The 16,537-nt window shown below is 39.3% G+C and overlaps 1 protein-coding gene across 1 annotated transcript in view; it reads left to right on the forward strand.

Annotated features, from left to right (window-relative positions):
• USP34 (ubiquitin specific peptidase 34) overlaps window positions 1–16,537 on the forward strand; it is a 617,663-nt gene that overhangs the window by 52,836 nt on the left and 548,290 nt on the right. Inside the window, exons 17-23 of the mRNA XM_063301132.1 lie at window positions 739–854; window positions 936–1,063; window positions 1,425–1,514; window positions 4,344–4,439; window positions 6,823–6,905; window positions 9,176–9,330; window positions 9,442–9,555. Of these exons, the coding sequence (XP_063157202.1) occupies window positions 739–854; window positions 936–1,063; window positions 1,425–1,514; window positions 4,344–4,439; window positions 6,823–6,905; window positions 9,176–9,330; window positions 9,442–9,555 (782 nt within the window). The remainder of the gene's footprint in view (window positions 1–738; window positions 855–935; window positions 1,064–1,424; window positions 1,515–4,343; window positions 4,440–6,822; window positions 6,906–9,175; window positions 9,331–9,441; window positions 9,556–16,537) is intronic.

Genomic DNA, 16,537 nt, shown 5'->3' on the forward strand with positions numbered 1-16,537 from the left:
GATTGCAGTGATATGTTCCCATCCAGTGATCCTTGTGGATGTTGATTGTGTATGGCATAATGGAATGGAGCTCTGCTGCATACAAGAAAAGATTTGGAGCATGCATGGGCCCATATGTTGCATCCATTAGCATAAAATAAATATATCTTTTTCTGCTTGCAAGTGTAGGAAAAGACACAGATTGTATAAGGAGTTATTGACAGTTGTAATGTGAATGCCCCTGTATGCTCCATATCACCTTTTTCCCTTTGAGTCTGGATCACTGCATATCCTTATTGATTAGCTTTTCTTGCTATACATTGTTAGCCTACAAAGTAGATCAAGTACAAAACACATTTGCAGATGCTATTAAAATTTTCCAGTAAAAATAATTTAAATATTAATCTGTTACTCTTTTTTGGTGATTTATTTTTTTCTAAAAATGAGCTATACATAATAATTGTTGTTTAAAAACTATACAACTATTCCAAGAAAGAAGAAACACAAGAAAGTTTCATATAATGTTTGTACCATGGTGGTTCATAATAAATTTTGAAGTAAAGAATTCCCAATTTATTGTAGTATATTTTTAGTAAACAAAATTAACTGCACTTGCCTGTATTTGGTCCCCCTATGTCCTGACTTTCTTCAATTTTGTAGGGTTGTATATTAGCACTTATTTACAACTATTCATGGACAGAGTCCACTCAAGTCAGGATACACATTCCATATTTTTAATAACACCTGTCTTTTGCTCAGGGCCAGCAGTTCATAAGCACCAGTACAACAGCAACGCAGTGACAGATATTAACTTGGATAATGTTTGTAAGAAGGGAAATACCCTTTTGTGGGATCTGGTCCAGGATGAAGATGCAGTAAGTTAAATATCACACAAGAATATTTTCCATGGAAAAAGTAATAATAATTGTCAATAACTCTTCTCTTACTTGCCCTAGATACATCTTTCTGAAGGTTTAATAAATGAAGCAGAGAAGCTTTTATGTTCATTAGTATGTTGGTTTACTGATAGACAAATTCGAATGAGGTTCATCGAAGGCTGTCTTGAAAATTTAGCAAATAACAGGTAAATAAACTGCAGGTATTACTGCTGCAGTAATAATTTGGGTATTTTTTTCCTTTAAATATAGCTATATGATGATGATGCAAGCCAGTCTGGTGTAGTGGTTAAGGCATCAGGCTAGAAACCGGGGGATTGTGAGTCCCGCCTTAGACACAGTCACTTTCTCTCAGCCCTAGGAAGGAGGCAGTGGCAAACCACTTCTGAAAATACTTTGCCAAGAAAGCTGTAGGGACTTATCCATGCAGTCTCTGAGTATTGGACACAATTGAACAGGAAAAAAAATGATGTTAATGTAGAGGCTATAGATTAAAGACCACCATGATACAAGATGCTGATTTATATCTAATTTTGTTTCATTCCTTAGATCAGTTGTAGTTTCTCTTCGTCTTCTTCCAAAATTATTTGGTACCTTTCAACAATTTGGGAGCAGTTATGATACACATTGGATCACAATGTAAGTGCAAAAAGCTAGTCATAGAAGAAGCTGAATATGGAACTATGGAGGGGTTGCTTAAGTGTTCCTCTCAATTTAGAATTATGTTTTAAAATTCAAACAGATTTTTTTTAAGCCTCACTTCTGACATTTTACTGTAATTTCTGTTTTAATATTTCATTCCTTATAGCTATTCTTTCTAGTGCTTTGCCGTTTTTTAAAGAAATCAGTTGCCCTTTTCACATTTCCTTTGTTCTACTCAGATGAAGAAATCCATAGTTAGCCATGTGTATGGATTTCAAACAATCTGTATGTTTCATTTTCCTTGAACTTTCCCTTCCTTTTTGGTGTTAAATTATGTATTTAGTTGTTTAGTTGTTTCCTTTACTCCATTTTGACTTTTTCAACACCGGAGTTCTACAAAATGGCTTCTTCATGCATTGAAAAGATAATGTCAGATGCCTTGGCATGAGAAAAAGCTGGGTGTTAAACCTGACGTTATCTTTGCATCATTAAAGGAGGCTCACTGTAGTAACTCCTTAATCATAAGTGGATGGTATTAAACTTTGAATATATTACCCTTTGAAACACATATACTGATTTGCCAGAAAAAGTTTGACAAAATGTTAATTAGGGAGACAAAGGAACATGTAATAGGAAGAATATTAACTTAGGCATAGTAGTTTGCATTTCTTAGAATTTTTAAAGCCATTTCATTTTTTTTAAACATTCTTCAATTTGGCAACTTCATAAACTTTGCTGATTCATTTAATTACAAATAGAGAACTGCAGGGCAGGGACTAGTCCAGGCAGTTGCCAGGAGTCAACCCTGACCTAATAAAACCCAGGAAATAATGACAGTAGAATCTCAATTAACTGGAACTCAAGCAACCGGCACAAAAATGAAGAAATAATATGTTAAATAAAAATTTAAATAAAACAAATCTTTAGCAGAAAGATAAGTTTAAACTTGGTGGGACGCGGTGGCGCTGCGGGTTAAACCGCTGAGCTGTCGATCGGAAGGTCGGCGGTTCGAAACCGCGCGGCGGGGTGAGCTCCCGTTGCTCGTCCCAGCTCCTGCACACCAAGCAGTTCGAAAACATGCAAATGTGAGTAGATTAATTGGTACCGCTTCGGCGGGAAGGTAACGGCGTTCCGTGAGTCATGCTGGCCACATGACCCGGAAGTGTCCTATGGACAACGCCGGCTCCAAGGCTTTGAAACGGAGATGAGCACCGCCCCCTAGAGTCGGACACGACTGGACTTTACGTCAAGGGAAACCTTTACCTTTACCTTTACTTAAGTTTAAACTTGGCACGCTGCGCTGCGCTGATCCAATCCCTCTCCAGCAGAAAGGCAAGCTCAAACCTGGTGTGCTGCGCCACGCCAACCCCACCCCCAAGCAGAAAGGCAAGCCCAAACCTGGCGCTCTGCACCACGCTGATCTGGTCCCCCTCCAGCAGAAAGGCAAGCCCAAACCTGGTGTCCTGCACCATGCTGACCCCCCCAGCAGAAAGGCAAGCCCAAACCTGGCACTCTGCACCCATCTGATCCCCCTCCAGCAGAAAGGCAAGCCCAAACCTGGTGTGCTACACCATGCTGACCACCCCCCCCAGCAGAAAGGCAAGCCCAAACCCAGCGCTCCGCGCCACCCCAACCCCCCCCCCGCAGAAAGGCAAGTTCAAACCTGGCACACGCCATGCCAATCCCCCTCCAGCAGAAAGGCAAATCCAAACCCACCTTTTTAAAGGTAAGCCCAAACCCACTCCTCTGCTAGAAAGGGACCATATCGGCACTCTGCAGCGTCCCAAGCCCAAACCCACCCCCGGCCAGAGCGGGATCAGCCGATCCCTCTCTAGCAGAAACGCAAGTCCAAACTTGGTGCGCCTGTTTTTAATAGTAACCTCAAGCAACCAGAAACTAACATTTATCTGGCATCTACCAACCCTCAGGGGTACTGGTTAACCGAGATTCTACTGCATTGTGGTTTAAATAATTAGGTATCAAGAAAAAAATAATAGAAAATTTGAAACAAGCTTGCACCTCTACTAGTCATGGGTGGCCCACTATTAACTTGTACTTATTCCACATTTATTTGAATTACATCCACAAGATCTTTTTGAATAATGAAAGTTTTGAAACCAGTCTTGGTAATAGAAGAGTAAGTTGTGATGAGGAATGTCATGGGTTTTTGTTCACAGGATTTGATGCTAAACACCTTTTGATGCATTTTTTTTCCTCTCTCAGTAAGATATCAAATAGCATTTACTTTCAATTCTCTTACTTTTAATTATATTTTCAGTATAACTTCTTGGTAAGAGTTATATTTACAACTAGATCACATACTCTGCTCCACTTGGTTGATAACCTGCCATGGCTCAACTTTTAAAACGCCCTGGAAAGTAGATATTTTTTCTACTGAATTGTATGCAGCTTCTATTTATGTGGTCACTAGGAGTTAGCAACAGTTTGATGGTACATGTATGCAGCATAAGTATTCTCTACCTGTGTATGTGTGCATTCTATAATGTAGCTTAACTTATTTTGAAATTATCTATATCCAATTTAGAGATAAGAAAGGAGCTAAATATACTAGCCAATATGGTCGCCAGTTCTACAATTGATCCTCAGATCCTCCCATTCACAAATGCTGCAGGGTTCTTGCCCCCAAGCCCGCCTTGAACAAACGACTCTTCAGCATGGGAACAGTGCCCAGAGCAACTTAAGATCACCACCCATCAATGTTCTTTAGTACAACTAATAATAAATCTTTGACAGCCAGTGCTGATAATTACTGATTTATACAATGGGTTTTCCCATTAAATGATATGAACTCTTACATTGAAACAGGTGGGCTGAAAAAGAACTTAACATGATGAAGCTTTTCTTTGATAATTTGATACATTACATTCAAGCAGTAAGAGAAGGACGGCATAAACATACATTGTAAGTATGATTTTGGAGGAAAAGGATCTTTTTTCCATTCATGATTTGATATTTTGAACCATCACTGTTCCTTCCCCTGGGCCTTGCTAAACTCCATTTCCACATGACCACAGTAATCTCTTGGTCAGCCAGAATTATTTCAGCATCTGATTTATTGATGCCTATCCACTTCCCCGTGGGACACAGTGGCACTGCGGGTTAAACCGCTGAGCTTGCCGATCAGAAGGTCGGCGGTTCGAATCCGCGTGACGGGGTGAGCTCCCGTTGCTAGTCCCAGCTCCTGCCAACTTAGCAGTTCGAAAACATGCAAATGTGAGTAGATTAATAGGTACCGCTTCGGCGGACAGGTAACGGCGTTCCATGTAGTCATGACCACAGAAGTGTCTACGGACAAACGCCGGCTCTTCGGCTTTGAAACGGAGATGAGCACCGCTCCCTAGAGTTGGACACGACTGGACTTAATGTCAAGGGAAACCTTTACCTTTACCTATCCACTTCCCCATGTTTCCTTGGAGCCATACTATAGGGACTAAATAAAATGAATTCTGATGCAAAATAGAATTTGACATTTTAAGATGGCATTGACCAAATAAAATTATACTAAGGCAGTATGCAGCTCCATCTCCACTGATATTTGCCTCTGCCATAAAATCATTATTAATTTATATCACATTTTATGCTGAGCACTGACAGTTGCTTGAAATTGTCTATGTTCTGGGATGTTTATATTAGAGCAGAAGAAAGGTAAAGAGTCTGGAAATTAAAGGAAAAGAATGAGCGTTTTGTGATTGGGGTATTCAATATAAATAGAGATAGAGGAGCTTCATAGATAGGCACTACTGGGTGGAGAACAGGTAGCCAGGACATTGTATAACTGAAAAATGGTGCCACTCTTCCAGAATTCTACAATAGGACAATTTTGAGCTGTTGTGAGATGAAGGAGTTACCTTTTTATATTTGCACTGTTACGCATGTAGTTATGCTAGCTTTGTATTCTAGCTGCTTTGGGAATGCCAAATGGTATTTATTTATTGTTTAAACAGCAAAATATCCTCTACTGCACTTGTTATTTGAAAAAGAATTTGTCACAACGAAGAGGCTGCTGTTTGATAAATATAAACCTTTGAATCTTTGAGTATGCAGAAATAGATACACAGCAGATTGCATGTTGTCTTTTACAATATGAGATACAAATTCAGTAATAATTCATCAATAATAACTGAAAATATTTTGAATAACATTTTTTAACATTTCCCTGCAGCAGTAGTGTATATTTATTTATTTAAAACATTTATGTAGCTGCCCATCTTGTACCAAACTCTGGGCAGCTCACAACCCAAAAAATAGACATCTATGTACAATAACAATATTAAAACCAAAAATACTAAACCAGAAGACCTGGCACCATAGCTAAACTTCCCCATGCAGCCCACAACAAGTTCATCTCACCCTATCTCAGCACTTGGGCGAAAAGCCAGGTCTTGAGTGCTTTTTGGAAGATTAAAAGAGTGGACCTGCCGAACTTCAGGGGGTTCCATTCATAGTGATTGATTGTACCCTTAAACTGACAAAAAGTTATTTCAAGCTAATATAGTTTGTTCTCCAGTTTTATATAACGAAGTTTGTGCCAATAAAAAACATAATAATATTAGAAATAATAAATAAAGCAAGTACTCTGTCAGAGGGATGGCAACTTACAGGTTACATTCACAGTCTTTTTCCCCCCCTTTTTTGGACCTCACTGAAACCCCCAGTGCAGAAATTCAGCAGCAAAAATCATTACTTAGCAGAGTAATTTTTGTTTATTTAACAAAATATTTTATATTTACGCTGGTCTGCGACTGTAATAAAGATTTGATTTCATTTGATATTTTACTTTTTAAAAATATCTCCAAAAGGAATTTTGGCTTGTCTGTTTTGGTCACATCTCTGCATTGCCACCATATACCATCATGTCCCTTGCAGTCCGTGGAAGCTGGAGAAACTAAAGTAGTTCACCCAACCAGAAAAAACTTGCTGGTCCACGCATCGATGAAAAAAAATCTGTATGCTGTGATAATGTTTAGTTTAACTTTGATTCAAATGATGATGTGAAAATCAGTATTACAATTGACAAATTAAAATTCTCTTTTTGGTTTAGAATTTTTAGTTCCTCTACGTTTTTTCTTAAGAAATCTGATTGAATGTCTATACAGTCTACAGGAGTAAAGCTTGACTTCAACCATTTTACCTTTTTTTACATTTGTAAGAAGCATTTGTCATCTGATAATGGGGTTAGGGCATCCCTCATAAAAGACAGTGAGATGTATTATTCTGATTTAATTTGAAAAAAATATTAAACTGCTTTACAGGTCACTAACATTTTAAATAATTTCAATGATAGATACAGCCATAGCGCAGAAGTTCAGGTGCGCCTTCAGTTTCTGACATGTGTCTTTTCCACTCTGGGATCACCAGATCATTTCAGTAAGTCAGAATTCTTTAAAAAATCTTAATTATTAAAAAAATTATATCTTAATTTTTAAAAATTGAATTTTCTGCTTTTAAAGTTAAAGAATATCTAAAGGGAATTCAGAAGCTTACTGTAACTGCAAGCTTTAAGTAGTCAAACTATGGAAAAGATTTGTATTACTCTTCTAGGTGATTGTAATTTAGAGGATCATGATTGGTATTTAAATGCATTACAGGCTCACTTGCTATGTTTAGGGAGACCTTGTCATGTATATTTTTGGGTGTACATGTCTGTGTATGTGTTTACACATATCTTCATCAGCCTGAAAAAACTGCAGCTGTTTTAAGAGTTTCAGTAAATTTAATGAATTGCCTCCTTAAAGCAACTGTGTCTTTTCAGAATCACACACATATTTGAAAAATGAGGTGTTGCTTTCATAAAAGCAGAAAAATGCTGTGCCCAAATAATTTTTTTTTGAAGTTTGCACAGTCCTATTTTTTTTTAGTTCCAAGTCATCTATAGTGCAAACTAGTAGGCATATGTTTTCTTTCTTGAGGCCATTGTTGGAGTTAGTTAAATTTTGCAGAAGTGTATTTTTGCAGTTAGATGTTCATGAGCTTTGTTGAAGTGAATCCACTGATTCTTCCCTAGGCTCATTTCTCTGGCTATTTGTGTAGGCAAGATTAAACATCTGTTTAATCTTATTTGCCATAGATATTTATTTTACTTTTATAAATTACCCTTTGTCTAATTTTTCTATAGGATGGATAAATATTATTTATTATACACTACCTAGACTACTAGTCCACCAACATTTGTAGATGAAAAATAAGAGAGCAAAGGGCTTTTTTTTTATTCTTCACTGTTCTCTATAGCAGAAAAAAATTGTTTCATCTGACAGTCAAAATGTTTTGAATGGTAGCTCTATTCTTCCAAATTTGAAACAAAATGTTTTTTCTATTTTGTGCACACTCAACATTGCCCAGTTTGCCTTTCCTCTGATGTGTTAATTAAAGCCAGTTTAATACAAAACAAATAGTGATTTGTAACATCTCAGAGGCTCTGATGAAGGGGTGCGGCAGTCAGTGGAGCTCAGCAGCACCAAGAATCAGCTGTTTTTTACTCAACTGACAAGCAGTGTTGTGCTGGCTCCTGAAGTCCTGGCGGCACAGCAGAGTGAATGGAGGGACGGCAGGGGTGTGCTTTTCATCCTCCATTTTGTGACTGCTACTGGAGATAAGATAGAGGTTGGTCAGGCCAGTGCAACACGGCAAGGTAGTATGGCTGTGACATCCTGGCAGCAAGACCCCCTAGGGGAGCCGAGAACTTGGATGGCCAGGTGGCCAGCAGCAGTGGGGTGGGAGCAGGAGCAAGGTGGAAGTCTGGCAGATGAGCTGTCTTGTGACTGCCACATAATTGGCCGCTTGGTACAGTGCCATTTTGGCAGGTCCTCTCACCTTTCTGTGAGGACTTCGGACTGAGGTGGCCCAGGATCAATATTGTGGCAGAGATCCCAGGGCAGAGGTGTTTGATTGTCATCTTGGTTATGGGCACCTGGACTGAGAACATCTGGACTGGCAGAGACTTTTTTATGGACTGGTAGTTGGTGAGCAGGCAAATTGTGGTTGGGCCTTCCAGCCACCCTTGAATGAGAGATCATCTCCTCCTGCCTGCCTGGCTCTTTGGGTATAAGGCTTCTCTGCTGCCCAGCTGGGCGGGGCTGGGGCAGAGTGAAGGGAATGGGTTAGAGTGGTGGACGGTTTGGGGTTGGCTGATCTAGATGGAGAGCATGCCCAGGTGGAGGTGCTGAATGCCAGGCCAAAGTGTCAGAGCCTGGTCAGAGCCTTTCTGTCCTTGTTTGCTTTTGGGCAGTTGGATGGGTCCCTTTGCCTTGGGGATGGGGGGAGGTGGAGTGTGAAAGCAGGATAGGGAGAGGGTAGCGGAGCATTGCTATGGTGACAGCCATGGGGAGATATGGTAGGAGATGGGACTGGCCACTTTCAGGGAAGGCAGCCTCAGTATTTAAGACGGTGCTGCTTTCTGGCCCCCTATAGTGAGCCCCAAGACCTGGAGCTTTGGTTGATCTAGCTGATACACTGATAAAAAATAAAAGCTGACTTAGTTTTTTTTAATTGAATCTGTACTACTGTTGTTCTTTTTGTTCTGGTTTTGTATTACAGAGGAGGAGGGTATTAATCCAAGTTATAAACTATTTGGGGATTATTATAATCAAAATAAAAAGTGGATAGCAAATTTCATTAATAAAATATATTTGAATTTTTAGGGCTGAGTCTGGAACAAGTTGACATACTATGGCACTGTTTAGTTGAAGATTCTGAATGTTATGATGATGCTCTACACTGGTTCTTAAATCAAGTACGAAGTAAAGACCAGCATGCTATGGGAATGGAAACCTACAAGCATCTTTTTTTAGAAAAGGTAGAGTGGAACTGATCTTTTGCTACATAACCGGTTACTGTTTCTGTTGAGCGCAAGCTTCAAAATTATTATTATTATTATTGTTTGTTTGTTTGTTTGTTTGTTTCTTAGATGCCTCAGCTGAAGCCTGAAACAATTAGTATGACTGGATTAAACTTGTTTCAGCATTTGTGTAATTTGGCTCGATTAGCTACTAGTGCGTATGATGGTGGTTCAAACTCAGAGGTAAGCAAAAGTACTGAGCTACTGTTTCATTTTTTTCTAAAATTAATATGTCTCTTTAGTTATTCACGAGATACATTTTAGTAAGGGGATGTTTAGTGAACAGTATCATTTGAACTGAGACCTGAATCGAATGGAGATTCAGAGACAGAAGGAGCTGTGGGAATCTCCTTACCTCCACAAAGCTGTACGGTGGAGTTAAACACAGAACTAATTACACTGGATGTTATCAGAGGATCTGGAGCACAGGAGTCCTGGCTCCAGCAGTCCAGTCACCCAGACCTCAAGGAAGTGGATTGAGCACCACTGGGTGATGAACAACGATGCCACCAAGACTGGCAGGATGGGACAGGGAGCGAAGTCACCTCCACCCCTTGCCAGTCAACTGAGGTGTGATCGAAAGACCAAAGAGCCAGGCTCCAAGACTCAGAGAGTGAACGAGAGATTACCCTGGAGAGGATACAAACCATTGAAGCCTGAGTAACATCCATGGAGATAATACTGCAAAATGTGTCATTGTCTCTGGATTGGGTGTTAACTCAAAGGGATCGGCTTCCAGCATGTCTTCCAGGAGGTCTACCCCTGAGCCGGCACCAAGAAAAGAACAACAGTCCCCAACCACCGAAGTCAAGAAGAGCAGTAGACCCTTGGTTTCGTGGGGAGAACCCCTCAAAGGACATGTAAGTCTCCCTTCCCCCCCGAGTGGGAAGCCGGGATTTACACATAAAGTTTAATGGGGATCCCCAGCAATTGTCTTTTTTCATGACAAATGTGGGCACCTTTATGAAAGCGTTTGGGGACATCTTTCCCACTGAATATTCTAAAGTGAATCTAGTGGGATCCAGATTGAAGGGTCCAGCAGCTGACTGTATATATAGTACAGCTGAATGTAGTACATTTGCATGATGCTGAAGCTCCTGAACTTCAGCACCTAGATGATTTCATGAGAGCTCTCAGAGAGTGCTTTGAAGACCCATTAACGAAAATAAAGAGCTACAACAGCGCTCCAGCAACTCAGGAAAGGTTCAAAGACTGTGTCTGAATATGCTATAGAGTTCAAGGCTTTGGCAGGAAGAATTAGTGAGTGGTCAGTTGACCAAAGTAGATTATTTTAAAGGAGGATTACAGCCAGAACTGCTCCGCTGGGTGCTGGGAAGAGGAGATTCCCCCCCACCCCATGTTGAGAGAATGGATCTGCTTGGCGGGGGAAGTAGAGAACAAACAATTTCAATTCAGATGCCAAGTGAGAACCCAAGCAATGGGGAGAAACACCAGGGCCCCAAGCAGCCTGCAGGCAGCTGTGAAAAAACAAGGTCAGTCCTGGGATGAGGAAAAGGAGCGCTGGGTCAAAAAGGGATTATGTTTCAAGTGCGGAAAAGATGGGCATCGAGCATCAGATTGCCCCAAAACAGGATCTGCAACCAGTACAAAACTGAGAAAAGCTCCAAAGTCTTCACCAGTAAAATGCAAGGGATCTGCAGCTACAGCATCTGCTTGGAGGTAGGAAGTGTTTTTCCTCTCAGAGGACTCTGGTAAGGAGTCGGAAGATGAAGTATCCCAGATGGCGGGAAACAAATTCTGCCTGCTTTGAAGGGAGCCAACAGACAGGCAGAGGATGGGCGCGAAGATCCTTTGGTAAGTGACGAATGTCAAACGTTGCTGGTGGGGGTTCAGTTAAAAAATTTAAGAAGTAAACGCAAAGCTGATTTGGTCGCCATGTTGGACTCTGGGTGCACCAGATGTTTAATTCATCCTGCTATAGTAACAGGGCTAGACTTAAAAGTCTTAAAAGTCAGAAAGCTGAAGCATCCTATGGTGTTTATGCGATTGGGTGGTTCTGCAGCCCATGGGGGACCTGTAGAATATTATACAGAGACTGTAGCCATGCTCATAGGGAGCCACAAAGAGACTTTGCAGTTCATAGTGGCACCTATAGCAAATTATTCATTGATTTTGAGACTGCTGTGGCTTAAAAGCAGGAAATCTGTGGTGGAGTGGGAGTCAGGAAGCTTGGAATTTAAGGATGGATTTTATCCAGGGCTTCCTTGCGAAGAACGGAACCAGGATGGGGAATCAGTGGGCATAATGATTAAAACTAACCCCGGTTGCACCAGTGAGCATTGCTCTTTGATCCCATGGCAGTACAGAGAGTTTGCTGATGTTTTCGATAAGAGTCAGACCAATTGCCACCCCACAGACAGATTGTGCTATTGAGATTAACCTGAATGCCATGCTACCCAAACGAAAGATGTATGCTATGTCCCAAACTGAGAAGGAGTTGCTCAGAGAATTCATTGATAAAAACCTGGCTCGAGGATTTATTGAACCAGCCAACTCACCTTTAGCAGCGCCTGTCCTATTTCGAGCTAAAAAGGACAGCATCTTAAGACTATGCACAGATTATCGAGGTTTAAATGCTATTTGTACCACCGATCAATACCCTCTACCGCTAATGAAGGATATGCTGTCCCATGTGGCACAAGGGGCGATTTTTACAAAGTTGGACTTGAGAGAAGCATATTTCCGCATATGCATTCAAGAAGGAGATGAATGGAAGACCGCCTTTAATTGCCCTCTGGGGTCTTACCAAGACAAGGTTTTACCATTCGGGTTGGCTGGGGCTCCGGGAGTGTTCATGCAGTTTATAAATGAAGTTCTTCACGAATTCTTATACAAAGGGGTCTTAGTGTGCTTAGATGACATCTTGATCTCAAAAAGTGAGCAGGAGCATGTAAACGTGGTCAAGAAGGTGTTAACTATGTGAGTTTAGCATAGCAACTATGCTAAGTTGTCAAAATGTGATTTCTTTGAAAAAGAACTGGGCTACAGCTACAACATTTGTTAACTTTGTTTGGACCAGCAGCATTTTCAGCTTCGGAGACACCTATGCTAGAACAACTTGTTAAATCCTTTAAAACTAAAAAAAATCTACCATTAGTTTTTATAGATATTTGTTACCAATAAATCAATTTGCAGATGCCAAGAAATAAGTGGAATAAAGAATTAGAGGTTCCTATATTGCCTAGACAATGGGAAAGTGACTTAACTTCTACAGCAAGAGTGTCACTGGACTATTTGGGATACAGGATATCTACCAGGGGCATAGAAATGGACCCTGCAAAAATTCAGGACGTTGTGGTGTGGGAGGCCCCATGGACCTGCCGGCAACTCCAAAGTTTCCTAGGATTCGCAAATTTCTATCACCAGTTTATACCCAATTTCATGCAAATTTCATTGCCATTAACTGATATATTGAAAACCAAGAGCAAAGGGGAGACTCATAAAGTTTGTAATCCCAGGGTGAAACTGAGCTGGAATAGTGATTTTTTTTTTTCCATTAAAAAGTTTTCTACTGCATTTATGTATGAATTGGATTTAATGGTAATAGAGTGTTGCAGTCAACACAATGGTAAGAAGGATATACAGTCATGTGAAAAAGTAAGTACACCTCATGTACAGTTTTTTTTAAAACATGTGGACATACCAATATTTTATCTTTATTCAAACAGTATATAAAGGTAAAGGTGATGTAATTGAACTATGAAAATTTTACTTCAATCATTTATTCAATAAAAATGAACAGATATGCCATTTCCTTCTGTAGAAAAAATAATAATTTATTAAACTTGTATGCCACCTGACTCTCAATGACTCTGGGTGGTTTGGAACAATAACAAAGAAATTACAATAGAATCAATAAAAGATAAAAGATGGCAAATACAATAAAGCTTTGTCTCTAATATCTGGTATTGCCCCCTTTGGCAGAAACAACCTCAGATAAGTAATTCTTATAACTGGTGTCTAGTCTGTGACGTCGACCGGGAGGAATTTTTCCCCAAACTTCGCATGCAGAATTTTTTCAGTTGTGCGATGTTTGAACGGTTGCTTGCATGTATAGCTTGTTTCAAATCACTCAGGGCATCTCAGTGGGATTTTGATCCAGGTTTTGACTTGGCCATTCCAGAACCCTCCGTTTCCTTCCTTCCTTCCTTCCAGCCATTCCTTAGTGGATTTACTGGAATGTTTAGGTTCACTGTCATGTTGCCAGGTTCACTTTTAGTTGAGCTTCAGTCTTGTGACAGATACTTTGATTTTGATCATGTGCCATCAAGTTGTTTTTGACTCCTAGTGACCACGTAGGTAGATTTTCTCTATGATGATCTGTCCCTAACCTCGTCTTTCAGGTCTTTCAACTGTGCATTTATTGCCACTGTAACTGAAGTCATCCACCTTGCTACTGGTTGTCCTCTTCTTCTATTTCCTTCCACCTTTCCCAGAATTAGAGACTTTTCCAGACAGCTAGGTCTTCTCATACTGTCTTTGAAGTAGGATAATTTGAGCCTGGTCATTTGTGCCTTGAGTAAGAAGTCTGGGTTGATTTGTTCGATGATCTATTTGTTTTTTTGGCTGTCCACAGTATTCTCAGGAATATTCTCCAGCACCAAAGTTCAAAAGCATCTTTCCTATCTTGCTTCTTCAAAGTCAGACGTGGAGTGTTTCAGGGAATACCATGGCATGTACAGTTCTGATCTCTGTAGGTACAGAGACGTCACAGCATTTGAATATCTTTATCAAGGCCTTCATAGCTGTTCTATCAAGTGCTAGTCTGCAACATAATTTCTTGACTGTTTGTTCATTACTGTTGATGTTTTTTTAATTTATTTTTTATTGCTTTTAAAATAATAACAGAAAAAGAAAAAGGAATAAAACACAAAAATAATCATAATGCAGATAGGTACATTCTCAAAAAAAGAACACATAAAAAGTGAAAAAATACAACAAAAAAGGCAAAGTATAATATATTGTTATAACTTACAATTCTATTTATTATTATCCAATGTAAAAATTATTCAAGTACATATGTATTTATTTCTAATACATTTCTATAACTACCATTCATCTTTAACCTACTGTATTTTATATAAATGAGTTCCATATTTCATTATACTTGCCCAAAAAAAGTTTACATCTATAGGCAGTCTGCTCATAGGTGGCCAATGTAATCAGGTCTTCAATCTGTTGAGTGAATGGGGCCATACATTTATCTTTCCAATGCTGCAATATTAGTCTTTTGGCCATAGTAAAAGCACGGAGAATCCATTTACATTGTCCAGTTGTCAAATTCCATGAAATAGGTATATAATTCAAGAGAATATTATCCTCTGAAAAATGTATTTTTGTCATAGTCATCTAATCCACTACTTTCTCCCAAAATTTAATATGTATAGGACATTGTAGAAACATGTGTTTTAAAGAAGCATTATCCTTATTATATCTCCAACAAAATGCTGTCTTAGACCTTTTCTATTCAATCATAGTGGAGTCCAATAAATTCTAAATATTATTTTTTGTATAAGTCATAGTTTAAGGTCCATTGACACTCTTGCTCTAGAAGACACTTTTCCATTGTCCAGGCAATATAGGAACCTCTAATTCTTTATTCCACTTATTTCTTAGTATCTGCATATCAAACTGATTTATTGATAACAAATATCTATAAAAATTAATAGGTATTTTTTTAGTTTTAAAGAATTTAACAAGTTGTTCTAGCATCTCAGGTGTCTCCAAAGCTGAAAATGCTGCTGGTCCAAACAAAGTTGTTGACAAATGTTGTAGCTGTAAATATTGCTATTGGATTACATCTGATACATGATATTTATCTCTTAACACAGCGTATATTAAAAATTCAGCTTCATCTATCAGTTGATAGTAGATACCTTCTGCATTTTAGGATCAACTACTTTGATATCTTCATTGCCAGTTCTAAGGCTAGTTGTTGTACCTGTTGTCATTAGTTTGGTCTTCTTTTCTTTATGCCCATTTTTTTACTTTGCTTCTTAACTTTTATTTCTAGAGCTTGCAGAACCTTTTCTTTTTCTGCTATAAGAGTAATGTTATCAGCATAGTGCAGGTTATTGATGTTTCTTCCTCCAATTTTAAAACCACGACCATCTTCTTCCAACCCAGCTTCCCTTAATATATATTCAGCATATACAGTAGGTTGAATAAGTAAGAGGAGACGATACAGCGTTGTCACATTCCTTTGCTGCCCAGGCCATAATGCAGCAAAGGACCCCAAACCATAACATTTCCACCACCACGCTTTACAGTTGGTATCTGGTTCTTTCAGAAAATGCTGTCTTTGGTTTTCACCTAACATGTCATCTGGTACTGTGGTCAAATTACTCTTTGTGTATTTCCAGAGTACATTGTTGCAGAAATCTTGGTTTTTGCCGAGGTGTTCATGAGCAAACTTTGGTCTTGCCCTGATGTTCTTTCTGGACAGCAGAGGTTTCCTCCTGGCACACTTCCCATGTAGATCTAATTTGTGTAGCTTCTTTCTAATGGTAGACGCATGCACTTTGACATCAGTGATGGTGAGAGCTACCTGAAGCTCATGTGATGAAATTTCGGGGTTTTTAGAGACTTCTTTCATCATGTTCCATTCTGCTCTCAGGCTGAATTTGCTAGAATCGGCTGGCCTGGGCAAGTTGGCGGTGTTTTGAAGTATTGTAGATGATCTTCCAGATGGTGGAATGATTGTCATCCAATTGTTCGGTGATCTTTTGAAATCTCTTCCCAGACTCATAAGCACCAATAACCTTTTTTCTGAAGGCTTTACAGTACTCTTTTGATCTAGGCATGATGATACCATACACTTCACCAACAAAGAGCAAATCAAACTAAATGTCTGAGGTTTAAATAAGACAGGTTTCTTCCAGATCCACTTTAACAATACTCTAATCATTTACACTTGAACTGGTGCACATGATTCTAATTTTAGGTCTTTGAGGTAGTGATAGAGAGGTGTACTTACTTTTTCTCCCCGCAAAATTTGCGTTTATGTTTGTTTAAATCACATAATGGACTACAAAATATAAATGGTGCATGATATTTGTTATATTATCAATATTTTTGGAATGAAGATCAAGTATCTGTATGTTGAAATACGTTAAAAAGGTAAATAATTTCAGTGGGGTGTACT

This window comes from Candoia aspera, chromosome 1 (genome assembly GCF_035149785.1).
Source record: "Candoia aspera isolate rCanAsp1 chromosome 1, rCanAsp1.hap2, whole genome shotgun sequence".
NCBI lineage: Eukaryota > Metazoa > Chordata > Lepidosauria > Squamata > Boidae > Candoia > Candoia aspera.